At 54.7% G+C, this 27,014-nt stretch overlaps 1 protein-coding gene across 2 annotated transcripts in view; it reads right to left on the bottom strand.

Annotated features, from left to right (window-relative positions):
* The window catches only part of MGAT5B (alpha-1,6-mannosylglycoprotein 6-beta-N-acetylglucosaminyltransferase B), a 68,801-nt gene extending 44,952 nt beyond the window's left edge, over positions 1-23,849 (bottom strand). The window contains exons 1-2 of one of the 2 annotated variants that reach the window (XM_026103913.2): positions 23,712-23,849; positions 15,731-15,843 (exon numbers count right to left, since the gene is read on the bottom strand). In XM_026103913.2, coding sequence (XP_025959698.2) covers positions 15,731-15,843; positions 23,712-23,779 — 181 coding nt within the window. In that variant the 5' untranslated portion in view covers positions 23,780-23,849. Of the gene's footprint in view, positions 1-15,730; positions 15,844-23,711 lie in introns of those variants that run through there. The other variant, XM_064522535.1, reaches the window with a different exon arrangement.
* Positions 23,850-27,014: the final 3,165 nt, after the last annotated feature.

The following is a 27,014-nucleotide window of genomic DNA, read 5'->3' on the forward strand; positions in this document are numbered from 1 at the left end:
GCGAGCCCCTGCCGCTGAGGAAGGGCACGGAGGCGCGCCGGCATCGGGAGGCCCCTTCTTGCCTCCTGACCTTCCTCAAAATTGGGTGGTGGCACAATTCAGCAAATAAAGCAGCCCTGGTTCCCCCGCCAGCGCGGAGGGCAGGATGAGCCCAGCGCCACAGCAAACACGTTGGGGCACCAGGCAGCGCAGCCCTTTGCTTGCAGCTTCTTCTTCTAGCCTTCCCCTGCGCAGAAGGCAAGGGAAACTGAGGCACAGAGCGACACAAGGCTCACGGCTCCGGGCTGGGAGAAGTCGGTCGGTGCCCTCACGTGCTCTGCATGCCAGGCACCCGGAGGTGCTCAGCACCAGGTCCCCTCTGCCCCGCGGCATCCCCGGGGACGCCGGCCGCAGCAGAGCAGCAACAATTTCCCTTCGTGCCACCATAACGATCCAGCTTCACAACCAGCTTTGCAAGCTCTGAGCTTTGCTGTCAAGACGTGAGTAGTTAAAGTCCTTCTCCAATAAAGGAAAAAAACCCCAAATCCTGAGGAATTAAAAAAGCAAACAACCCACCTTCACCAGGTTATCTCTGCAGGGAGGACCTGCCCTGCCAGAAAGCCGAGGTGTCACAGGACACCTCTCCCCCTCGTCCTCACCCCCCCCCCCAAGCTCTCAAAGCTGAGTTTTGAAGCTTTTCCTCATCAACACCTACTTTTCTTGTTGTCGGAGAGGTTTTTTTTCCGTTGTTGTTGCTGTTCCAGAAGCTCAAGGAGGATAACAAGAGCGATTTGACATTTTTGGCGATGATTATTACATCTCTTGGAAAGCGTGCCTCATTAAAACCAGGAGCAAGGAGGAAAAAGTGCTGAAGCAACGTTTTTAAATAAATAAATAAATGCAAGAGCTGGGATTAATTTGTTAACCTGAAGCGGAGTCCCGGCACCCACGGAAGTGCCGCTCGGATGCCTGACAGCCAGGCAGGAGCCGGCAACTCTTCAGGTAGGTCACAAAAACAAGGAAAAAAAAAAAAGAAAAATGAAAGAAAAATGAAAGAAAGAAAGAAAAAAGAAAGAGAAAACACAAAAAAAGAAACAGGCCATCACTTCTCCATGCTGGGTGACGGGTTTTGCAGCACCCTACAGCATTGAGGTGGCTTGGGTGGGCGCCCACAGCCCAAGCGGGGAGGTTTCTCATGGCATTTGCCACCGCAACCAGTCCTCTCCGTGACGAGGCGTTTTGCCAGTTCTCCCTCTCAAAAGACACTGTTTAAAGCCATCTGCAGCAACGCGAGGATGAGCTGGGCTTCCCTGGACACGCACCTGCATGCCGGGAAGTGGGGTTCTGCATAATGTGGGAGATTTGCAAGACCTTAAGCCAGCGACAAAGACCCTCAAGAGAGCAGAAAACAGCACTGCAGACAGGCAGGATAACCCCAAACTGGGCTCAGTAGCATGAAAACTCAGCAAAATAGTCATGAAAGTAACTTTTTTTTTTTTTTTTTTTTTTAAGAAGCAAGAGAGCTGCTAATTACAAAGGAGAAATATTCTAATTACCCTTGATAATCAGCAATGATGGGAAAGACGACACAAGTAAAACTGCTCAACAGATTAATTGGAGTTTGCTAAAGTATGACAGGTTTTTGACAGCCCTCCTGAGTGGCAGACACTCTTTCAAGGCAATCACTGAACTGACAGAGGTTTTCATAGCAGCACTATGGAATAATGATTGCAATCAATCACATCTTACTGGATTTCAGGAGACATGCTGGTAAACACAGCAGAGGGAGGAGAATTATTTATGGCACTTCAGAAGAGCATACAGCTAAGTAATTGGATGAAATCAGGGGAAAAAAAAATAAAAAGGAAAGCATCCCCTAAGGGTGATGTCTACTGGAAGAAGAAATAGTTTCTCTACAAAACCAGGGGAATAGTCAACAGCTGATATGTTCAAATTTGGATGGGTCAAAACCTGAGAGAATTCACTAATGATACACTTGTCTTTAAAATGCCTTGTTTGAGAGAACACATCTCTGGGCAAACATCCCATCCAGCGTGTTTATTTGACACCGAAACCTCCAGAAACAGGAGCCGGGAAGGACACGTGGTGAGTTTTGCTGCACGCACGGACTGGACGCAACGGTGAAGTTGAGCAGCAGGACAACCCAAGGGAGCAGAAAGCTGCCGAAAAAGCGGCGTTGCAGGCAACACCGCCCCATGCAATCTGCTTTGCCACTCAACAGCAAGACGGTTCAGAGGGGGGCAGGAGCCCTCGCCCCAATCGCGCCTGGCCCTGGCATCACTGGGGCCGTGGGACGCCCAGGCTCAGCCTCAACCCGCGTCTCCACAGTGGAGAAACATCCCCTTGACATTTAAAATGCAATTCTGCAATATGTCGGCGATGTTCATAACACGGCTGATTTGTCGTTGCTTTTTTCCCCCCCTTCGACATAAGTCACGCTCCTGCCTGGCTGCCGCGTAACAGCTGAACGCTCCAGTAGCAGCCGGGAATCTGATAGGAGACGGCGAGATATTACTTATGTCCGCTGCAAATACCAGCTGCATTAATTTCAATCTAAAGCATCATTTGCTTCACTTTGTTTTCCTGCTTTAAAGGACAGCCCTGTGCCGCCTGGACCCCTCGAAAGGGCAACGCGCTCTCGGAGGGGGCCGCAGGGGAGGAGGGCTGGTTGCGGCAGCTCGAAGAGCGGCGCTGAGACCCCAGCGAGAGCAGTGCAGGACCTGCCCCGCGTGCTCCTCTCTTTACTTCCTCTATCGATTTTGATTCGAGCAGATTAAACGAGCAAAGAGCCAACTAGCCAAAGGCTCCAGCTAACCCTGACACATAATCCATTAAAATCACAGTCTGGAAAGCCGGCACGAACGGCGACAAGCAAGCCCGAGGCCAGGCTCGTGAGCATGCAGCAGCCCCCCCTTCCCAGCCAAGCGCCGTCGCTCCCCACCTGGAGAAGATCCAGGTCCAGCCTGGTGGCCGGGGTCCCCCAGGAGGACCTTGCTGGTGAACACGGGCCGCCCAGCCTGGAAGCCACCTCCTGAGATCCCCCTTAATCAGCCAAATTACGCCGCCTTACGCCACCAGCGAGCAGGTTGATAAAGCAGATTATGGCCCAGCTGCTTAATATTGTCCCCCCCAGCCACAATTCCCCCGCGCTGCGCGATCGACGGCAGCTGATGGGCCTCCAGGGCGTTTGCACCCACGCAGGCACAGGGAGCGCTCCCCAAATCACTCAGCACGGGTCCCTAATATCACACCGCAGCTATACATCTCCGCGCTAACACACGCTCGCTCACTATTTCCATATAAATAAGACAAGGCAGGAAGCTGCACGCTACAAATGGACACTTGTATTTATGGGTAGGAGTATTTCATTAACGCACGGGAGAGCACAGGGCGCTTCCCGCCGCCCTGACCGGAGGCCTGCTCTGTGGGTAACGGGGATGGGCACAACAGCCCCAAAAGAAGCCATCGCTCAGCATTTGGTGGAGAGGGAAGAGCGGCTAGGTTGTCTCCTCCGCTCCCCAGCGGCCTGACGGGACGGGATGGGGAGGAGAAGAAAACGCATGATCCCTGCATTAGCTGCGCTTCAGAGCTATGCTGCTGGTATCTATTTTTCACTCCTGATTTTTTCCCCCTCCTCCCTTTCACTTAAAAAACAACCTAGCAGGGTATTTTTAGTTGTGCCTCTATTGTCAGTCAGTGCTATTTTAAGTTGCATTAAGTTACTCTGCAGCGCTCCAAACACTCCGCGCTGCAGGGGAGGCTCTTTGAGCCGAGAGATTAACACTGATTTAAAATCACTTCCTAAACACGAGGGCTCCAGGGCAGGGGTGGCTGCAGGGCAGCTGCCGCCGGTAGCTGGTCCCCAGCCTGGAGGATGCCGGGGCTTCCCAGGGCACAGCTACACTCACCTCGGGCCGGACGGCTTTGGCACGCGGGGCAGAGCCGGGGTCCGGGTTTGCAGCTGGGACCCCCCCCAAAGTGGGGCCAGCTCAGGGCAACGTCCTCGGCAGCCCCTGAGCACCATCCTGCCCCTAAGCCAAGCATCTTTCTTCGCCCGTGGTTTGTGCAGCACAAGCATCTCTCCAAGGGCGTCTGGATTTAACCTGACCATTTCTTTTCCCAGCAGCCACCGAACAGCCATTGCAGACCATAACGATCCCCACCAGCACTGGGAAAGTTGTGTTGGTAGGAGGTGACACCCCAAGGATGCTACAGCAGAGCAGGGGCTGCTGCAGCTCAGTGTCTACAAGACACCCTAGAAAACACCCTTGGAAACGTGCAGGCCAGGCAAAGAAAACAAATCACTGGCCTGACTTAGGAAAACCGAGGCAATAAGCAGGAGATTAGGTCAAAAATGAGGTCACGACAGAAGTCGGTTCTCAGCTGACCACTCCGGAGCCAGCGGAAGCGTAGGGGCAGCGGCAGCAGAGGAGCCAGCGCTGTGCAAAATGGCTTTCTTACAGCAGCTGAACCAAAGCAATTTAGAAATTGGATTTCTCTCACTTGATTTTTCTCTGTGGAGAAATGGGGTGGGGGGAACCCCCAAACAACCTGCCCCCTCCCATCTCTAAGGATGCATTTTCCTGTAAACCCTAGGGAGCATCAGCTGCTTTAAGGGACCACAGGGCTCAAGCCTAAGGAGCAGCGGAGGAAGAAGGGCCACCAGAGCCCTGAGGCCAGACCCTGCTTTCAGGCATCCCGTCTCTACCTCCAAGCAGGGATTCAAACGAGGGCTCTGGCTTTGGAAAGCACCGCGGGCACCGGCTGTAACCTCAGCAAGACCCCCGCCAGCCGCTGCAGAGCCCGGACCAAAGGTGCAGGGAAAGCGACAGTGGTGGGAAACCAGCTCAAATCCCACAGGCAGGGAAAAAATTCAAACCTGGCGTTCACCCGCCCCGGGGCCCACCGTGCCACTGCAGGAGACCCAAAAGCCCCATATCTCCTCCTCCTCCTCCACATATCTAGCACTGGAGCTCCCAGTCTTGTTTGCAAGCATCCCCCAAATATTATGCTTCAGAAACAGCAGAACTCACTAATTTAGCACTTTCAAGTGCTTATCATCTTTGTTTCAGCCAAAACTATTGGCCAAATACTTCCAGGCATCTTGCCACTCCATTTGCGGGGAGGAATAAATCCTCCCCTTCCTCCAAAAGCATTTGCCTCCACCCGGGCTGGCGGCAGAGCGGGGCAGCAGCCCACGCCAGGGACCGGCGGGAGCCGGGGCACCGGCAGAGCCTGGGGAAGAGCCTTGCCTAATCTCCGCCCAAGCTAAACTGAGCCCTAGTCCCTCATTTAGGCCAGAGCAACAAATAAATCAGTGGGAGTAAACAGCTTCTATGGCGGCTGCTATGGTTCCCACTGCACTAGTTGTGTGTGCTGGAGCAGCCGCCTGCTCCCTGGCTCCTGAGGAGTTTTGATTCGGGAGCGAAAGGGGTAATAAAAGCATAAAGAGCCATTAACGTTCCTCCCGGTCTTGGTGGGCTGTTCACTCATCACGAGTTGATGGAAACGCCATACGACTTGCTTATGAGCTACAGAAGAGGGAAGGAAAAAAAAGAAAAAAAATTAATCATTCTCTCAAAAATCGCTGTTTATGGAAACGGCAGGCTGCTGTCGCTCCCGCCGGCGCGACCGCGGGACCCAGCCAGGAAGGGGTGCAGGTGATGCTCCCACAGCAGCACACACTTGAAGCCCCACGGACCCTCTGCCGCAAGGCGGCCAGAGCTGCTCAGAAACACAGTGGGGGATGAGGCCCCCAGTCGGGCTCCCAAGCTGGTCGTGTGGCCCAGCCAGCCACTCAAGCGGCCACGCCAGGCCTCGGGGCACGCTGCCGCTGGGCTCAAGCCCCTTGAGGGGCATCGTGCCGTTTGGAGCCACAGGAGACCAAAAAGCAATGATTCACATCAAAACTGCAGCCAGTGCATCAGCCCGGGGAGTGCAGGGCCAGCGAGACCCCGGCATCAGGCTTTCCTCGAGCAATAATCAGCACAACAGCACCAAGTGAGAGCACGGGCCGGCGCCCAACGCCTGGTTGCAGCCTAACACCTGTTTACAGCCATTTTTCAGCACAGAGCACCACCTCAGCAATTAAAACAAAGCTGCCCCATACTCCACGGGGACAGCGGAGCACATTGTTACCCCTGCCACGCGCGGCGTTATCTCCTGGCACAGTCGAGCGCTTTCCGGAGGCAACAGTGCGGCCCACGGCGGCTCCGCTGCCAGCCCTGCGGCGAGGGCACGAGCTCATCCCCAGCCCGCTCCCCGGAGGAGGAAGATGCCGCCAAGCCCAGCTGGAGCTGCTCACAGCATTGCCCGGCTCGCCCCGGGGCCAGCTCTGCCATGCGGGCAGCCTCTTCCCATCATCACGTGGCTGCTCCTAATGAAACAAGACTTGGCAATGTGTCTTCAAAGCAGCAAAACCCTCCGCGGCTGCTTGGAGCTGCCGAAAAGGAGACTTCAGACCGAGACAGCAACAGTGGAGCTGAAAATGCATCACTGCAGCAGCTGCAGGACGTTAGAGGCCCTAGGGAAACCCTCCAGCAGACTCCCCGCCTTGGCCACCAATGCTCTTCACAGCCTCCAGGAGCTGCCCTGGAGGAGGAGGAGGAGGATGGGCACAGGGAAACCTCCTCCTGCCTTTACGGAGTTTTGCAATAGGCGAATCTGAATTTGGGTCACGCGTGTCCGTGAGAACAGCCTCATCTCTTGGCTTGTACTCGCCAGCCCCCAGCACCCCGGCCGCTGCCCGGCGCGGTTCGCGCGACACAAGCTCACAGCGCAAACGGCTCCCGACAAGGTGCTCACGCACCGTGGCAGGCGGTTACTCGCGGTTACTTGGCAAACAGCATCAAACAGCGAAGCGGCCCCGGAGAACGTTTTAAATTCACTTGCAGCGAGACAGGGAAGGAAGAGTGCTGAGCTTGCGCAGCAGAACCGCCCCGCGCGGGGCCCGTGCGGTCCCCATCACTGCCACTTGGTTACGCAAGATTTTGCAGCTAGTTCTCCCCTTGCCTTCACTGTGCATTAACGGCAGCAAGACCAAACCATAGGAAAGCAGCATCCCTGGGAGGGCAGATCTATGCATTGCTTCCCAGAGCAGCAGCGGACCAACCTCTCGTGCCCAAGAGACCTCTCCAGCAAGAGACCCAGACCTGTCAGATAAGAAACGAGGCTGTCAAACCCACAAAGCGACTTCTGTTTTTTCCCCCCCCCCGCTGGTCTCAACCCAGGCTCCCGTCAAAAGAATTGCATGCTCTGCCAGAAAGCAGGGGGTGAAACGAGACCTTCAGTGCGGAGCCCAATTAAATCACCCAGACAGGCTGCCCATCACTCACGCGTGCCACCAGCCCCTGCCCGAGATGTGTCAGGGCGCGTCAAGATTGCCAGAGCTCCGTGCTCCCCTGCACCGCCCCGAGCCGCAGAGCAGGGGAAGGGAACGGCCAAAGACTGCTCACGCCAATCAACCTGGTAACCACAGCCACCTTCCAAGAGGCCTGCCGCAGCCTCTGCAAAGGTGGCCTTGCACGTGGCACGTTTGTCCTGCAGGCAGCTTGTTAGCAGGCCGACAGTGGGACACACGCCTGCTCGCGGGCACAGCTTTGACTTCTGCTTCGCGAGGCTGCACTGGGTCCCGCACCACGAGATGGGTCCTTGGAGGAGGCAGCACACCCACTCCTCACGGGCATGGCACAGGCTCCTTCGGGGCAGGAGGAAAGCGATGTAGAGGCTGCACATGGCTCCTGAGCTGAGTAACTGGGGACAAGATTCGGATGGGCTGTGCTGTCTCTCCCAAAAATGAGCGGTGGTACACACACCAGCTGGCTTGTGGCACCGGCCAAGTTGCCACCACTGCATGGCTGCACACCTCAAGCAGCAGAAGCACAGACCACAGCTCGCCACGTACGTGAGTGTCCTGACGAGGCAGCCCAGCACCCGGTCCCAGCAGCGCACCAGCCAGCTGCAGCTTTTTGCATGCGATTCATTTTCCAGAGCAAGAGGAAGCACAGTCAGCCAAGAGTCCTGCTGCCCAGGGAAACACCTTGCCCCCATCCACCCCAATTGCTCACGAAGCCGTTTATTAGCATCGTTATCAGTTCCAGGACTGACATCAATCTGGCCTTGCACATGGTAAAGGACAACTGTCCGTAGCCCACGACAGCTCTAGCTGCACCACCCACCCTGCCTGGGGAGCACACGGCGGGTCAGGAGCTTGTACACAGGCTTCGTCCTTCCCTCTGAGCACCAGCTAGGATGACAGTCATTCAAGCTCCCTCTGACCATTAGTGATTTTGAGCTTGACCTTTCTGCATCTCCTGTAAGAATAAATGAAGATGGTATCTAACCACGTTAATCCAGCCAGGATGCTGCTGGAGCAGAAGAAAAACCAGCACAGACAGGAGCAAGAGCAAAGGACCCCTCTTAGGAGATCATGTAGGTTCACACATTTCCAGTTGGCCTCTTTGCTCCACTCCTCAGGGAGCCATTCAAAGGACTGAACTAATGTGAGATCTCATCATTTCTCTGTAGTATGACTCTGGAACGGTGAAGATGCCGTACAAAACCCTGAGCAACCTTCAACATTATCTTCTGTTGCACAATTCCCTCTCCTCTACCTCCCGTCCTCCTCCACTAACATCCCTCCCTCTTGAGGGAAATAGAAACCACAAACTCCAAAGTATTCAGCTGTTCTGCACAGCCCTGAACAATCTCTCCCTCCACTCGTGTGCTCATTGAGGGAGGAAATTACTTTAAGCAGGTGAGACTCCAGGAACTGGAGCAAGCAACAACTGCAGGAGAGGCAGAGCACTTCTGTAGTGGTAAAACAGGAGGGGCACTGGGTTTGGGGAGAGTAGGGCAAGCTTTCTGCCAAATAGCATTAAGTAGCATTTCCAGCACAAACTGCCTTGGCTGTGGTCTGCTTAACCCTCTCGAGAGCTTTGTATCCCAACATAACAAGCCAGAGCCGTTTGGAAATCCCAGAAAAGCAGCATTGCTTGGACGTAAGCATAGCTTGAATCTAAGGCAGGACACCTTAACTACTTCAGCCTAACAAGAGGGGCTACCCCAGCAGCATTTCTCCACCATCTTTTCAAAATTTTGTTTTCATTCCTATGCATAGTGAAAGCTAATGACAAAAATCTCAGAGGTTTTGGCAGAAAAAGTATTGCTTTCTGGCCACCCGTACCACACACAGCCCCGCTCTGCCCCTGCCCTTCATAAAGCCAGGCTTAAGCTCCCGCTTGTGGGTTTCTGCACATTAGAGAAAGACCCGGGAGAAGGTTCCTGGGAGACAAGACGGGGGAAGAAAAGTCGTCTTCTTCAGCAGTTGGTTGCAGAGATGAAAATTCTTCCTAATTCCACAGAGACGTTGCATTTTGCAGCTGGCCCCAAAGGCGCTACACCATACAAGCTGCGACAGTACCTTTGGAGAGCACTTTCCATGCTGGCATTCAGCAGAGCTTCACTTCAAACAGCCCAGCTCTTGCACTCGGTTCCTCTAGCAAGACCGAGCCGCCGGGCACAGTTCGCAGAGTCGCGCACGCACCTTCTCTGACTTCTGCTACACCACAGACCAAGGGAAGAGTCCCCCAAGGAGGCTTTGCTCCAGCCTCCTGGATTTCAGGGGAATCCCAGGCCAAACACTGCGTGTCCTTGTAAAAGCTGTACTGTTCGCGTGCGTTTTCCAGCTCGCTCTCCGAAACTGGCTCCCCTCAGCTCCTTGCCCTTCCTGCTTCCCCTGTCCCCACAGCAGTTGGGAAAACACAAGTAGTCCATTTGTGGTCACCAACAGGAAGCCATCTGGAGATGCTGCTGAGAGCTCCTTTCAGGGGAAAAAAGAGGCAGGTGTTGAGTTTCTGAAGCTGAGCATCAACCAGCCAGGAAACACTTGAAAACGGGTTGAAAACAGTTATGGGAACAGAATCAGTAAACACACGACTCTGCTGCTCAGCAGACAGCCCAGAAACCTCTCAAAGGTTTCCAGATCCATGGATATCAGCAGGAAAACTGCTCTTCCAGCACACAGACCAAAAGAGCACTGACAAGTATAGGAAGCACTTGAAGTACTTGTATCTAAGTACTACCAAGGTCAGTTGAACTTGAGCCAGATCTCTCAAGCTAGTACCATATAAGAACCAGCAAGCTACAGCAAGGGCAGTGGTCAGCTCTGGCCATTTGGGGAAATGAAGACTGTCCTACAGCCCCTGAGCCTGCAGCACTGGGCTCCGGAGCAAATTCCTCCAGCACCTTACACTCTCACGTATGGGAACCAACAACGGCAGGATCTGAAGTCTTCCGGTTTTTAAACTAGCTACAGCAGTTGCAGGCAATATTCCAGCCCATATCTAATCGTGTTTCAACACTTAATAACCTATTTTTCACCACTAATCCTGTGCAGCAGCAAGCTCCACCAGCTGGCTTATATCACTACAGAAAACCAGATCAAGACCCAGAGCACAAGCAGCTGCCAGCAGCAAGGGCGGAGGGACTGCTGGCCATTTCCCCCCATCAACCACATTGCAAGCTCTCCCTATTAGACTTCTGCCAATTAAAGATTTTGGGTTATTTTTAAGATCAGAACCCTGCCCCAAGACAGCTATACGCCAGCAGTAGAGCAAAACAGAAAGATATTAGGGGGGGTGGGAGGGGACTTTTCAAATTCTAATGAGGGGGAAAGAAAAGGGCAAAGAAAACCGGATCCCAAGTCTAGAGCTGTTCCCAAAGTTTCTCCTACATTCAAAATGTATAGACTTGTCTATTCTCTTTTTTTTTATCTGGATCTTTGTTTGCAGAACAAATTCTCTCGGTGGCCATTTCAAAACAAAGGAACCTTTGTCCGTGTTTACTCGACAGCAGCAGATTAGGATAAATAACTTGCATTTCAGAAGGTTTTTCATTTATTGTTAAGAGGCAAAGCCTCTGCAGCATCAAATCATCAAGCAGAGAATCCATCTGAAGAATGATTTCTGGCACACACCGAGAAACTCAGTTTCTGGAGAGAGCCTCCTAGAAGAGGATTCGCATATAAAAATAAAATTAAAAACAGGATTAACTTTTGGACCGTGCCATTATCCATTTCTCCTTTTCATGCTTTTGCCTTGCATCTATCTTCATTTTGGTTTCTATTGGCTGCTCACACAGCCCGGAAGCCAAGAAAGCTCATGGCAAGTCTACGGTGTTTTCATCGTGTGCTTCTCCTGCTACCCTCTACCATCCTGGGCACTCACCTCATCCTTCCGGAGCATATTTGGGGTAAATTCACATCAAGAGCAGAGTTTGGCTGACAACATGCAAGGGGAGCAAACCCAGCTCACATTAACACTCCCAAGGTTTAATGCTGGGTTGGGCTGGGCTGGACACCCAGGGAGAAAGAGGAGCAAACGCCTTGGGCTGAGCCCCTCGGCTGAGATCGGTACGGCACGCATCGGTTTTTTAACAGGCACTGGGTCAATGGCCTTTTCCGCTTAACCGCAGCTCAACAGGATTTCTCTGATGCAAGTTATTTTTAAATGGTCAGGTGCCAAGCTTTGCCCTGCAATTCTTTGCAATCACCCAAATCCTGCAAGCGTTCAAGCGGAGACGTACGTTCACTCGTGCAGCTCGGCCCAGTGGGACACGCAGAAACATGGACGTGTCTGCGGGGCTGGAACCAGAGCACACAGCTGCTAGAGCCAAGACCACCACCAGGAAGGACCGCGGGAGCGGGTCCTCACCGGCCACGAGTGCGCCTGCGTAGGTACACCAGCCCCGGCGGTAGAGCAGCACACACAGACTGTATGGGGAAGGTGTGCTGCCAGCTTGCAACGCAGAATGAATAAATTAATGAATAATGCTCAGCAGGGCCAGCTAAACCCGGTGCTTCAGCCAGCACATGCAGAGAACAGCAGCAGCAAGGACGGCTTAGCGCTCCCTCCTCAGGCAGGACAGCCGCTGCGCTCCCGAGGGTTTCACACCGCTCCGTGTGCCCCAGGACAGGCACCCTGGCCAGAGAGATACTGAAGCCCATGCGTAGACACTCAAACTTTAGCACGTACACCCAAATAAGCCCTCCAAACTGGGCCAGGAGGCATCTGAACGCCAGTGTGATTGCCACCATCACTCACATCAGCAGCTCGTCAGCCCAGTCAAATTAACCTGCTCCTCAGAGCAGCACTGCACACTTAACAGCAACTGTAACAACCAGCAATATTTCTTCGGTTTCCTTGGGATCCATAACGCATGTTAATTAAATACCAGTTTATTATTCAAATAGACCTACCGAGACTAGGCAGCACTGTAATAAAAAGCATATCCGTGTCTGTTCCCCTCAATCCTCATTGAGCACCTCCACTCCAGCCCAGCATAACTTCGGCCAGGAGGGACCTCCGGAGCCTCTCCCGCACAGAGCAGAGCTAGCCTGGAGGTCAGACTGGGTTGCTCAGGGCCTCATCCAGAGCCTCATCCAGAGATGTGGTGAAAGTCTCCCAGGAGGGAGTTTCCACCAGCCCACCTGAGGACAGGGGTCATGGTTTCCCCAGGGCACTGGGAGGGTGGCCAGCACAAACCTCCCAGGAGCCTCCCGCCAGCCTTTCTGGAAGACAGGAGTGACATTTGCTTCTTCCACCCATCGGGGACCCCCAACTGCCACAACCTTTCAAAGAGGACAGAGAGGAGTCTGCAGTGGTTTTGGCCAATTCTCTCAGCTCTCATCCAACCCCAGGCTTGGACATGCCCTGGGGTCTTGGTCTCGCTTTGCCTTTGGTGCGTTCGGTCACACATGATCACGTACAGGCCAACCACACTGCAGTGGCTTAGCAAGGAAGGAAGGCCAGACCCTAAGCACTGATATCACAGGAGAGGTTGAACCTCAGCAGCCTGAGCCCCGTGATAAAGAGCCAGAAAATGCACCTCATGTTGTGCCCGAGAAGCCCTGGGTACAGAGAATACAGACCAAAAAAGCATCATTCCTTTAAAAAAGATGCAGGAGGGAGAATCCTTCACTTTCCAAAACTGTGAATTAGACAAATGAACAAGATCTTCCCAAGCAAGAAACAGATAACAGCCAAGTCTGCAGCGGTTCATCTGGAACCAATAGCTCGTTGGATGGGATTCACAAGAACAAAGAAAAAATGGTTTTACACTAAGTTTTTTTGCAAGCTTTCTAATGAAGCAGTACTCACCTTAGCCAGAGTTACAGGCCTCAGAAGCCAAAAGCTTGAAAATTAGAAGACCCGAGTCAAAATCCCGGGGTTCTCCTCCCCCCTCCTTATTTTTTAAATAGCACAAGATCAGCAATTACCAGAATTAACATCCAAACCTCCTCAGCCTAGGAATGAAGCAGCAAACATCTATCCCTCCCCACCTGCAAGGAAGGCAGCTCTTTAACAGACAGCTGCTGCAGCAGCCAAAGCCAAGTTGACCCACAACTTGCAGCTCAGTTGCAAGAAAGTAAGTGAAAACATGTAAATTGACTCAGTCATTTAAAACAATACGTGTGGATGAGTCAGAGGTGAGACAGCCTGAAAAGGGATGTTGTTTGCTCACTGGTGAGTCCTTACTGTGCTGACACTGCATCTGTTAAACAAGAGACACAAGGACTGGAAAGCAATGGTCCTGCATGTCAGGATCTAGCTTAACTCGATGACCAGTATAAGGATGGCATGAGCTATTCTACTCTTAATTCTACTTCTAATTCTACCATAAAGGGAATAGAGACTGAATAACTGTCTTTTTGCCTTAGTTTCACTACAGCTTCGAAGACCCCTTTGCAGTGGGACCAGGGACTTCTGCATGGTTCCCAACACCTTTGCCTGGTGTTTGTATCGCAATTTGTGCTCTCTCAGCTCTAACTGGGTCCTACAAGTAAATAGTCCACCTCTGCCTTTCTTCTAGCTCTTCTTATGCCCCTTTCCCCCACCACAAGCTCCCCGAGGGTGCTGGGGCCCTCCTGGGACAGAGTGCAGGGGTAAGAAGTGACACACTTACTCTGAACTTGGGAATTTCTTCACGACCCAGCTCCTAAAAAAGATAAGTTGAGACAAAGCGGTTCTCTGGGCTCACACAGCACTTCTCACGCCAAAGCTCTGCTGTCAAGGCCAACGACAGCTCAGTGACTTTGCTCTAACTGCTGGCTGGCCAAGCAGAGCTCAGACCCGCACCACGACACAGCAGCACCCACAGGAACAGCATCACTGTCAACCACAAGATACAGGGAGAGAGCCCAGACCGACAAACTAAGGAGCAGCAAGATGTCACCCATAACCAGACTTGACCCACCAGCCCAGGGGCTGCACTTGGCATGGGTACAGGGGTGTTACTGCAGCACCCTCGCGTCCCTCTCCTGCCTGCCCTCCTCTGCAGGAGCAGGTATCCTGACCACAGTAACGCATGCAGGAATTAAGGAAAGGCAAAATAAGGAAACTCAGTGCTGCCCAGGCTGATATCCGCTGCGCGAGCACCAGTCCCTTGGGGAGGGGACTTAATGGAGTTCACGATGGGAACAGTTAGGGGAGCACGGGGGAAAGAGAAATGCAGCCTGCTTTGCGCTCTATCCACCAGGGAAAAAGCTAAGACAACTGCCAGAGGCTGTGTTACACATTAAGCTCTCTGCAAGGCAACTAGCTTACAAGCACTATCCGAGTTTTGGAAACCACCTCTCTGGCCATTTCCTTTTCTAGGAACGCAACACCAGTTCTTGCAGCACAGGAAGGACTTAATGCCAGAGGGCATGTCCCAGACAAGGTTGGGGAGCTCCAATCCCTCCACACCTTTGCTACACACCTCCCAAGCTGGCCTTCCCAAACCTACCTCAGCCTGCTCACAGAGGTCAAACAGGGCCTTTTCCTCACAGCATTGTGGTTGTCCTGTTCCAGGCTGGGACCAGAAAGTCGGTGCAAAACCAGTTGAGGACAGCAACGGCCTCCCTGACCAGCAAAACCCCACAGTGGGAGGAATGCTGTGCCCCACGGACAGTCCCACGTCCCACTTCTCTGCTCAGCTTGCCCTGCAAACTCGGTTTTGCTGCCTCCTGCTACATCTGTCTCACGATTGAAACAGAGACTTCCCTCCGCAGCTCCGTCCAGAGGAGAGAAGCCAAGCTGGCTCTCCAAAGGACACCAACTCCCTCCTCATGAGGAAGCTGTCTCCTGAACTGACCGCCCACCTTGCCAGAAAAGGCATTTTAGAAAAAGTTAACAGAAAACACACTTTGTAAAAATTGGAATATTTTCTTCAACGCTTCAGAGCCTCCAGGAAACCACAAAGGCCTTTTATTTTCCCAGCAACACGGAACAACTTCTAGCCCCTGCAGACCAAAACTTCTCAAAAAAAAGCCCTCAAAGCACCCGAGCCAGATCCTCAGTGCATGGGACCAGGCGCAGGCCTGTGACCGGCACCGCAGCTGCCAGCCCCGCTCACCAGGGTCTTCCTCATCAGCCTGCCGCAAGACAGGGTCTGCTTCAACATGCAACACGTGCCCCAGCTCTTCCTGCAAAAGCCTGGATGCCAACACAGCCACTTCCTAGCCACACAGCTGCAAAACTGCCCCAGACCACGCGAGGAAACACCAGCAGGACCTGAGCCGTCCCAACACATATGCAACCAGCAGGGACAGCCGGAGGGAGCTCTGGGAAGAGCAAGCACCCAAGCATCATCCTCCCTGCATCCCCGGAGCACAGCCAGACTACGGACCCGGCAGCTGTCAGGCGTCACGAGGGATGGGACAGGCACCGAGCAGCCCCGCGCAGGCCCTTACCTTCAGTGCGGATGGTGAAGGGCGAGTCCCCCAGGCGCTTGGCCGAGAACTGCCCTCCCAGCGACGTCATTAAGAAGCACAGGGTGAAAAATCCAATGCCCAGCACGAAGATCCTGCGGGAGAGAAGCAGAGCGGTGAGGAGGAGCGACGAGGAACCAGCTCCTGTGAATGCCCCTCCGTCTCTCCAGGCCCAACCCCGGGGTAACCCCCACACACATTTCTGCTGCCCCCAGCAACGTGAGCTCGGACCACCTGCCCATCCACCTCACTTCCAGCCACAGCCAGACCCAAACACGCTTAATAGAGAGCCCTCGGCAGACACTTCTGCCCGAACACGGGCACAGAGCAGCCAAGGTTTGCCCAACGACACGGGCTGGCACCCCTAGCCCCGGCCCCGCAGCAACGGTCCACCCTGCTTTAAGTCTAGTGGAGGCCTTGGCCAGGCTGCCTTGGGGCTGCGGGCCATCAGGTAGCACCTTGCAAATTTGGTCACTCTCTCGTAGGCCCATTTGTGTGATAAAGAGGGTTTCCAACATCCTCACTCCCAGATTGCACCCAGTGAAAGAGGCAGAAGGCCTCTGCTCCATCAGCATGACACCCGCCAACAACCTTCTACTCCAGCACAGCCAGCACATCCCCAAATCACTGCAACCTGCTCTAAAGGCCAGAGCCCTAAAGGGCATCAAAAACCCATGCCTTAGGTGGGAAGCTTGGGACAGACCAAATCTCACCTTATGAGGCATTGCTACATCTAACCCAATGACCCCCAACATCCCCTGCAGATTGCAGGAGCCCTTACAATAAACAATACCCATTTTCCTTCGGGGAGAGACCAAAAGAAAGAAAGACCTTGTACCTTCCTTTCCTTCCAAAGGATCTCAAGAAAAAGCTCCTTTGTTCTTCCCGCAACTAGGCCACCGATACTTGTCACGGCGCCCAGCTCCGCACGCAAGGAGCGGCCAGCTCCATTCACAGCCGGCGACGGCCGACCAGCACGAGTGGTGAGAGCCCGCAGCTCGGACACGCTCCCCTCGCGGCTCGCTTTGTCCGGAGAGCAGGAAACCGGCTCCCGCGGGGAAACGGGCGGCAGGATGCCGATCTGCACGTAGCGCGGAGCAGAGCTCCTGTGTCGCCTCTCGCTTCGAGGGGTGCAAGAGCTGCCAGCGTTACTCTTACCAGCCTGGATTTGACCAGAGCAGCATTTTCAGGGGCAAGAAGCCTGAACGCGGGAGCTCCGGGCAAACAGGTGGGTTATTGCACAACGGGGAAACACAATGCAAAGGCCTTCCAGCCTCCCTGGCAGACAAGCATGCAACAGGCCTCATGCCACACGGAGGGATGGCGAGGAAGAGGAAGGGCAGAGGCCTTGGTCCAGTCAGGTTTCTCCCAGAAAGGATTTTGGAAAAGCCATTCCAGAAAAGAGGCCTCAGTTCACACATGCGAGCTTTAAAGCCTCTTCTCCAAGAGGGAGGAGGAGGAGGGGAAAGAGTTTCTGTATTAATTTCTGTTGAAGGGCATTTTCTGGAGGCCAAGAAGCAGCTCAGGCACTCACGAGACCTGACAGCCAGCACAGGGGGGCAGCAGCCCCCGGGGCTTCGCAGCAGACTGGGGCACGCCGAGGTGCTGGGATAGCACCTCCCAAGCCCATTCCCCCACAACACCTCTTTTAAAAAGGACATTTTTACAGCAAACACCTTTGGAGGCACCCAGAGCTCAGTGCCTGGGGCACTTCCATGAGCCAGGTCAGGGCCGTTCAGCATGCAGCTCTCGTCACCAGGGAGCAAAAGTCCCCTTGCTCTTTCAAGGGAGGATTTGGCTGCTGTTAACAGGAATGCAGCAGACTGAAAGAGCCAAGACCCAGCAAGCATTTCTGGCCCTTTTCCACAGCCTCAGAAAGGAGCTGCTGCCACATCCAAATCTCCTTCAAGGTGCAGCATCCTCCAACACGCATGCAAGCAAAACGCAGAGCAGAGCAGTTTCTGTATGCTGTGGGCAACACCTCCCAGAGCCGCCTAAGCCATGCGGGTTTCGGCAAGGCAGCCAGCCAAGCCCAAAGAAAATTTCAAGGAGAAAGGGGAGAAAAGACAACTGCCAAATAGCCTTAGGAAACAAAGGCTTCGTCTTTAAATAGGCAAGTGCTCTGTTCCTGAGGGAGCCCAGCACACCATACATGTGCTCCTTAGCACTTCTGCCTCTCAGCATCTCTGGACTAAAGGAAAGTAAACCACTGAGGATAAGAAACAGCAACTCCTGCTGACAAGTTAACAGCATTATCTGCAGGGCTCTGGAGCCACGCACAGAAACCCAGCACAGCTACCCAGGTACAGCAGACGCTCTTCCAGAGGCCAGTTTGGAAAGGAGCACAGCAACCCAATACAGAATCATTATACTGTAGCCAAAAGAGCAGAGGATTAGGAGCCAGCTGTAAGCTTGGCCTACAGTACATAAGCATTGCAATTACCTACTGCTACAACAGGCTGGCAAATAAAGCGACTTGCTTTGAAGCACTTGTTAACTACGGGAGATGTTTGGGAGAGATGAAGTACAGCATTAAGCAGCTCTAGGGCTGCTCTTTCCCAGGGAGGGGCCTGGAGGAGCACCCCCAGCAGGTCCCCAGCAGGTCCCCCGGACATGGCCCAGCCCTTACCAGCTGCCCCCGCGAGACACGGCACACTCGGGGGGGCCCACTGGCAAACTACCTCCCCGCATCAGCACTGATCCTCCTCTTGCACAGCGAGCACACACTGAGCCTGCACCCCACACAACACTCACAACACACAGCCAACTCCAGAGCAAGGTGCTTGCTCCAAGGAGCCCAGTCCCTGCCCACCTAGCCCCATCCCTCACCACCCCACAGCTCCTGCCCAGCTCACAGCTACAGGGTCTCACAGCAGATCAAGGTCACCTGGCTCCATTTCCAATGACTCTGTGCAGCTCCCAAGCAACTTCTGACCTCACACTCAACCAGGAGCAGAGCAACACCCTGCTCGTTATCGTTAATTTGGTGAGCCTGGAGGAGGAGCTGAGCTCTTTGCCTCCTGCAGGCAGGGGGAAGGCTTGCAGCACACAGGAGGGAGTGAGCATCTCGCTCATCTCTGCCCTCCTCGCCCCAAAAAACATCACCCCCTGCCCCAAGGGGCCGAGGCTGGGGCACATCCCTGCTCCGACTCCTCGGGCAGGGAGGGAGGCAGAGGGCAGCAAGGAGCTCTGCTAGCGTGGTGGGGAGTGGCACCAAATGCCAGCACTAGCACTCGCAAACCGCTTTGGGGACCTGCAGCAGGCCTTCAGAGAGCTGATGCGCGTGACAGACGATATCCAAGTGGATTGGTAAAACTGCCTAAAAGCCCCATGCAGACAACTCAGGAGTGAAGCAGCTAAAGTCCCTTTTATTTCTGAATGAGTAGCCCCTTGGGGATGGCAAACAGTTTAAGCAGGCTATGAAAAGCATCACACACTTGGCTAATCCAGGCTCACGTCCTTGAAGGCCTTTCTATAGGCAAGTCTTGAGTGCCCTTGAGCCACCACCTCCCTGGCACATGCTCGCTCACCACTGAGCCTCCGCTTCAGCATGCAGTGACACAACCACCATCTTCAGTGCCCTCTCTCACCAGGTCCCGGAGGCACCCAAGGCAGACCTGGGAGCAGGGTTTACAGAGAGCCTTTTGGCTCAGCTCCGGGAGGGAGCTGAGTGCCGAGGCGGTAAAGCATCCCTGACACTGCAAAGCAGGGTGGTTTCCCAAGATTTGGGGACCTCAGTCCCAAGCTAATCCCCATCCCCCTAGTAGCACAGCCCTGTCCCCAGCCATGTGGCACAGTGATGGGTCCAGAAGAGGCTCTCCTCTGTGACCTGGCACTCGGGAACGTGACAGAGCAGGTGGTGAGGGCATCGCTGGATCCCAGCTCAGCCTCGGGGAACCGAATTTGCCCTAAAAGCAGGATGGGGGAAAGCTGTCTGCTGTGGCCTCTCCCTGGCAGAGGGTGAAAACAGTCCTGTGGAGAACACACAAGCTGAAGAAGCAGGAGGTCAAGCCCCAGCCAAGTCACCGACTTCCTGCATAACCCTGGGTGAGTCCCTCAGCCTGGGACCAAGGTCTCCTGACCTTTCTAGGGGCAGGTTATGCGGGTAAAACCCACCCAAGGGCCCCATCTTGCCTGATAGCTGCTCCCCCTTCCCCAAGGCACGTTTCAATGAAGCATCACCTGAGAAACAGCCGTTTAAATCATCAGAGCTGATCCGGTTCTTCATTCTCACCCTTCCTATTGATAATATCTTCATCATTATGCAAGACCTTGTTTATGCATTTTAAGCTTCATAATTATAATCTGGTAAGGAGTGATGGTTGAACACAAGCAAGCAAGCAAGCAAGAAAGAGAAAGCTTCAAAGGTGAGCTATGCTCTAGCATCTCATTAGGAGACAACTTCTCTTTGATTTTGAAGGGACTACAGAGATAGTGGGAGAGATTCAGAATGTTTTTTTTTAAGGGAGGCATCAGAGCCTAACCCTAATTAATTTACCTAGGAGAAAAGTGGCATCCAGTTCAACAGAAATGGTCCAGTGAGTAAGGAGATTTCGGGGACTTGCTCTTAGTTTGAAGATCCTGTCTCTTTTACTTTGTGCTGATCTCCTGACGAATAAAAATCCTTGGCCCAGCCTCAGCCAAGTGTAAACTCCTTGTGCAGAAAACTAAAACTGTGAAGCTGATAAAATACACCATGGCCTAGATCTTCAGAACTGCCCATCAAATGCACTGGGCCCTCTGCCCCCAAAATTAAGTCTCGCTCACTGAAGATTGCACAGCTTCAATGACCAAGTAACATCTCCTTTGCAAGCTAGCTTTGGCTGTCATCACACGTCACATTTAATTCATCATCACGGTGCTCTCACTGCGCACAGTTCTGGCGCCAAATCCCTCTACAGATCTACCCCAAACTGAAATTTTCACAATTTTGCCTTCTGGCTTCGTGCCCAAAAGAGGAGGAAGCCAAATTCTGCTGTGTCTTTACTGCAAATTGGAAATGATGCCCCAGCGTGGCATGTTCACGGAGCATTTTAGCCTGCACAACTGAAAGCTGAATGCAGCCAGGAGGGCCTGTGCCATGAGGTGGGACACGACCGAGCGGGGGCCCTGGGATGCGGCGCGGGGACCCCGGGATGCGGCGCGGGGACACGGGGACCACGGGCCGGCTGTCCATGGTGCTGCAGTGCCAAGCGGCCGCCCACCGCGCTCCTGGCCCGCTCGGGGAGAAGGCGACTAAAACGCTGGGGAACCCAGGGGAGAAAGACAGGCTCTTCCATTAGACAAGCTTTCAAGATTCAAGTCCCTTCAGCCCAAAAGCTGAACCACAATTTCTAACAGCAGTAGCGGGGCGAATAAAAAAACACTCCCTCTCCCACAAACCTTGTTTTGCTCATAGCCCTACGCTGCCACAGCGCTGCTGCTGTCAAAACGATGCTCAGCCACAGGACTCTTCCTCCACACCAACAGAAGGGCAGGTGGAGGAACTCCTGCTATCGACCACTGTTCAAGACACAGGGAAACCCTGGCTTTGGCTTCCCACTGCCAAACTTTCCCGAACTCCCTGCTTTAGCTCCCCATGCGCCACAAAACCAAGACCTGAGCTGGCTGGTGCCAGGACACTCCCGGCCCCATGGTGACTTCCCACCTGCATCTGGCACTGTCACAGATTAAACACTCTTGTGCTGCTCACGTTGAAGTCAGAGCCATCCCTGGCTGTCTCAGCAAATTGCTCCTACAATGGCTTGCTCTGCTTCCCGTTTGCTGCAGGCACTTGCACGGCTCAGGGCTTTGCATCGCTCTGCTGAATGTGTCTAGAGCAGGATTAATGAAATGTTTTGGTGCAAAGGGTCAGGTTTCCTGTTCGGTGTTTGCTGATGGCACCACTGCCAAGAGTTTACACCAAGCAGGGGATCACACCATGGGTTTCTACAGAGCAGCACAGCTCTGCCCAGCCAGCAGCACGGACCTGACTTACACGACCTGCCCTGCTTACTGCCACGGCAGTATCTTCTCCTGCTCCCGGCAGGTCATCACTGATCCACACCGGCCAACGTGGGATGCCGATTTTAGGCGAGCAGCGTTGATCTCCACCAGGTTATAGCTGGACTCAGGCAGCCCATGCAAGCCCATGCTGGGCTGCAGACAAGGTGACAACACCACAGGACCGAGATGCTATGAGGCACCAGGCTCAGCATGCCACCAACACGGAGGAAGCACATAGCTGGACACTGTGGGACAACCGGACGAGCAGGTCCTGGTAGACACAGAGGGAAATTTCTCCACTTAGGAAAAGCCTGACTGGTTAACAACTGGGTAACCGCACGGTTCCAGTGGCACCCTTACTGGTTTGCTCTGCTTTGAGAGCAGAAGCCAGCTCAGGGAGTGCCGACAGGACTACCCAGGAACTTTGCTCTGCTACAGGCACCAGGGACCCTCCAGCCTAGGGGTCTCCTTCCATCACAAGACCCTCACACGCACACCTCCTCATCTCCGGTCAGGCCGTGCCAGCACCTCACGACTCGCTCCCTGGACTCCCTCCTCCTGAAGCCTCATCCCAGGTCACGGCTGTTGATGAGCTTTCCCCTCGCCGGCAGCGGGGATGGAGGGAAGGGGGATGCTCAGGCCAGTAACGTCAGTGGTAGGGACTAACTAAACCCGCCTGGGAAAATAAAATAGCCACTCTCCAAGCTGTGCTGAGCGTACGCTGCCCCTCCGGGGTGCACGTGTCCTGCCCGTCTCTCATGGCCATTCCCACTGCAGTCGCACGCTCACAGCCTCAGAGCTTCACCCCTTTCTACCCGACCACCGCCAAAGTCTCCCGCGACGGCGGGGAGGTGCCATCCCCTGCTGACCCACCTCCCCACGGAGCTGCCCACATGCCCCACACCTGGAGCAGGGCAGACCCCGCTCAGGCATGACCCAGGCCACAGGGACCCACAGCCCTGCTCTGCCACCGCTTTCCTGGGTGACCTTGGCCAAGTCCCTCGGCCGTCCCCTCCAGGACGCTGCCACGGGATCCAGGAGCAGGAATCCCCCACGGAAAGTGGTGCAGAGCTGTGCAACTCCTGGAGCGAGACGGCCAAAATCTCCAAACCTGACCGCAAGCAAGCAGCACAAACACAGCCCGTTCCTCCCTCCCAGCCCCACACTGGCAGCCTGGGGCTAAGTTAAAAAGCCAGCGGGCAGGTTCCTCCGACTCCTTCACACAGCAGGGAGCACGGGAAACTGCTGAGACAGGCGCATCTCACCGCTTTTGGGCTTTGCTCCACGGCACTTTCCCCTCTTGTGGGTTTTTCGTCCCTCTCCCCATTAAAAAAAAACAATTATTGGTATCTCCAATGCTTCTCCAGTCTGGGAGTGACTAAAGCATGAATAAGGAAGCTGGAGAGCAAGGACTGGAGAGGGGAAAGTGAAGGCGAGAAGGCAAAAATGGGGAGATTTACAGCAAGGGGAAACAGCAATCGGTGGGCACGGCCGTGCTGGAGGGTCTCCGGCTTGGATATCAACCCAGCTCTGCTGCCAGTTATCCAGGGGCGGGGGGGGGCGGGGGGGGGGGGGCTGCTGATTTAAAAACACCTGTCAGCACCCGTGGATTTAAACCAGAGGAACCGATTCCCCAGCGAGTAGAAATACCTCTGAGGATGGTATTAAAAAAAAAGACAGCAACAACAGACCTGCAATCAATACCCGGAGGATACCTGCGTAACGAGCGAATTAACAAGCGAGGGGCAGCGAGCGCCGCAGCACCGGCTCCCAGCACGGCGACCTGCGGGCAAACTTGCCTGGATCCCTGACATCTTAACCTGGATCAGTCCCCCCACCACCACCACCACCCTCCCCAGGGAAGCGCCCGTGCAAGACGTGCTCAGCACCCGCTCGCAGTCCCGGAGGGGCCGAGCAGGGTGGGGAGAAGGCGCCGAGGCGAGGGGGAAGAGCAGGGACAGTAAAAGAGCAACTTTACCTAAAGGGTCTCAAGGTGACCAGGCATCTTCTGACCATTATCTTCCCATCCGCGTTGACTGTGAGCATCGTTCAAAGTTGCGGGGCAGCGGGGCGGGGGCGGCCCCGCACCCCCCGGCGCCGAGGCGGCGAGCGGCGCTCAGCGGGCGCAGCGCGGGGCGCCGCGGGGGCGCACGGCGGGGCGCGCAGCGGGCGCGCAGCCGCCGCCCCCAGCCGCCCGGCCCTGCCCGCTGCCGCCGGCGCCCATGCCGGGCCGCCCGCCGCGCTCCGCCCCGCGCCGCGCCGCGCCGCCCTGCCCCGCCGCCGCGCTGCGCTGCGCTGCGCCCCGCGCCGCTCCGCTCCGCTCCGCGCCCCGCGCTCCGCCCCGCGGGCAGCGCCGCGCTCCCGCTCCGCTCCGCCGAGGCTGCGCCGGGCACGGCGTGCCATCTAGCGGCCGCTCGGGCGCTCGGGGTGTCGGGAGGTTGGTCGGGGCTTGACGGGGTTGCTTTTTCTTTTCTTTCCCTTTTCCTTTTTTCCTTTTCTCCTTTTTTTTCCTTTTTTCCTTTTTTTCCTTTTTTCCTTTTTCCCTTTTTCCCTTTTTCCCCTTTTTTCCTTCTTTCCTTTTTCCTTCTTTCCTTTTTCCTTCTTTCCTTTTCCCTTTTTCCCTTTTTCCCTTTTTCCCTTTTTCCCTTTTTTCCTTTTTTCCTTTTTTTCCTTTTTTTCCTTTTTTCCTTTTTCCTTTTTTCCTTTTTCCTTTTTTCCTTTTTCCTTTTTTCCTTTTTCCTTTTTTCCTTTTTTCCTTTTTTCTTTTTCTTTTTTCCTTTTTTTCCTTTTTTCCTTTTTTCCCTTTTTTCCTTTTTCCCTTTTTTCCTTTTTCCCTTTTTTCCCTTTTTTCCCTTTTTTCCCTTTTTTCCTTTTTCCTTTTTTCCTTTTTTCCTTTTTTCCTTTTTTCCTTTTTTCCTTTTTTCCTTTTTCCCTTTTTTCCCTTTTTTCCCTTTTTTCCCTTTTTTCCTTTTTTCCTTTTTTCCTTTTTTCCTTTTTTCCTTTTTTCCTTTTCCCTTTTTCCCTTTTTCCCTTTTTTCCCTTTTTTCCCTTTTTTCCTTTTTCCTTTTTTCCTTTTTTCCCCTTTTTTCCTTTTTTTCCTTTTTTCTTGCAGAGCGCGGCAGCTGCTGGGGGAAGAACGGTCCCTTCGGGGGGAGGATGGTCACTTGGGGAGGGGACTGATGGCCCCTTCGCGGGGGCAGAGGGTGGCTCGGGGTGGCCGGTTTTGGAGCAGGGCTGGCCCGGGGGTGGTGGTCACACCGGAAGCACCAGCTGGCACCGCATGCTGGGAGTGGGGCTGCTGCTTTGCTCTTTGTGGCAAGAAGAGCCGGGCAAGCTCCACCTGGGAAGTGGGGAAAAGGAGAAGCAGCGTGTGGGGCAGGCGAGTCCTCTGGTCTCAAGTGCAGCTCTGCACAGCACTGACAGTGACCTGCTTTGTTCCCATTGCAGAAGACCCCGGGGGCTGCTCGCTCTCACCTCCTGGACCCTGCCACGAGGGGCTGTTGACCTAGTGCCTTTCCAGCCAAAACAAGCACTTTTGCTGGAAAGAAAAGAGAGATTTGCCTTAGATGCAGCCCAGGGCACCGACTGCATCTCCTTCGCCAGCCTGCAGGAGAGCAGGAGCCGCAGAGGTGCCCCCGAGCCGCCTTGCACCCTGCTCCCCGCGGCTTCCCCGTGTCTCCCGGGCCCTGCCACCTCCACGGCCCGTGAAGGGCCCGTCTTCTGGCTCGCCCTGCAAGGTGGGCGCTAAATCAAGGGGAGCTGGAAGGAGTCCCCTGTCCTGCGCAGCGTTTGGCCGGGCTCCAGGACAGGACCAGGCTCTGGTCTATGTGGGCTCCGGTGCCAGGAGGACCCCTGGTGCCAACGCTAGCCCAGCCAGCCGGCCCGCTGTGAGCCTGGCACCGTAACACGCCGCCGGGTAACACCGCAGGAAAGGCGGCCTTGCCCCCGCCGCAGCTGGCCGCTCTCCTCGCCCTTTGCCCACCAGCTCGCTCCCGGGCGAGAAACGTTCCTCCCGCTCCAGCTGCCCGGCGGGGCTCAAACGTGCACTCCGCCAGCGCGGCAGCATTGCTCCAGCTCCACCACCATAATTCGTCCAACACCCCCTCTTTTGTAAACTAATTGCAGGCTTCTTTGCTTGTGCAAAATCCTGGCGTTTTCCCATAAGGCCGATCAGCATAAAATGCCGTACTGTGACTGCTGCGATACCGTAACTCCAATTTCCACAGGGATCCCCGGCACAGACTCTGCCCCCAGGTCCCTGATGTAAATCAGGGGTGACTTAAGTCAGCAGAGCTCCAGGTGACAAACGCTGCAGCGGCAGCAGACACAGGCAGGCACAGACGAAAGACAGCTGGAAATTTTCCATGAAACAGCACTTTCTCCCCATGAAACAGCACTTTTTGCCAAGGAGAAGCGAGAAGGAAAAGCAATTATTTCAGGGAGTTCGTGAATACAAAAGGATTTCTGTGTTTGTCCATATTTTTCATGGGCAGAGGAGAGCCAAAGTCATTGGCACACCAGGTCTGAGCAAGGTAGTACAGACAAAGGTAGATGGACGTACAGATATATATTTTAAAACCTGCTTTTCCCCCTCACTCGCTGCTCCGGAGCAGCGCTCCAGCAGGCGACGGGAGGCAAGGACTTCTGCTCCGAGCCCAGCGCAGCGCAACGGGGCTGGAAACCTTCCTAACGGACATAAACGCCCAACATCAAGTAAACGCCCAACGTCGCCCAACATCCTGCACATCAGGGGCAGGAGGGGAGGAGACGGTGTCCCCCAACGCCTCGCTCCCGCGCAGCCGGGTCGAGGAGCCGCCAGCGGCCTGGCCGCTTGCTCCGGGGGGCTGAGGGCAGCCTGCACTGGCTGCCGCCAGGTGCCTTCGGCCAGCAAAAACCAGGCATCAATCCTGCCTTGGCAATCCCCGTTTAACAAGCTTTTATTCTGGCTCCAGACAGCACATTAAATGGCAACTGTCCATTAGCCGGCATGAGAGCATCAAGGCATTAATAATCTCATAACAGCCCCATTAGCAATGTGCAAAACCCCATAAACGCGGCAATTAGCTGGGAACCCTGACTCGCAGGGACGCCGCCGTGGCCGGGAAACCGCGGGAGCCCGCCGCTTTCCTCGCCGCAGATCTCGCTGCAAAGTGGCTGGGCTCATCCCAGGTGCCGAGGCCATGCTGGGAAGGGGATCACCCAGGGAGGAGGAAAGGCATCTCCCGTGGGAGCAGCCCAGCCTGGCAGGCAGCAGGCAATGGCAGGGAGCAGCTGCATTTCA

Source organism: Dromaius novaehollandiae, chromosome 18 (genome assembly GCF_036370855.1).
Source record: "Dromaius novaehollandiae isolate bDroNov1 chromosome 18, bDroNov1.hap1, whole genome shotgun sequence".
Taxonomy (NCBI): Eukaryota; Metazoa; Chordata; class Aves; order Casuariiformes; family Dromaiidae; genus Dromaius; species Dromaius novaehollandiae.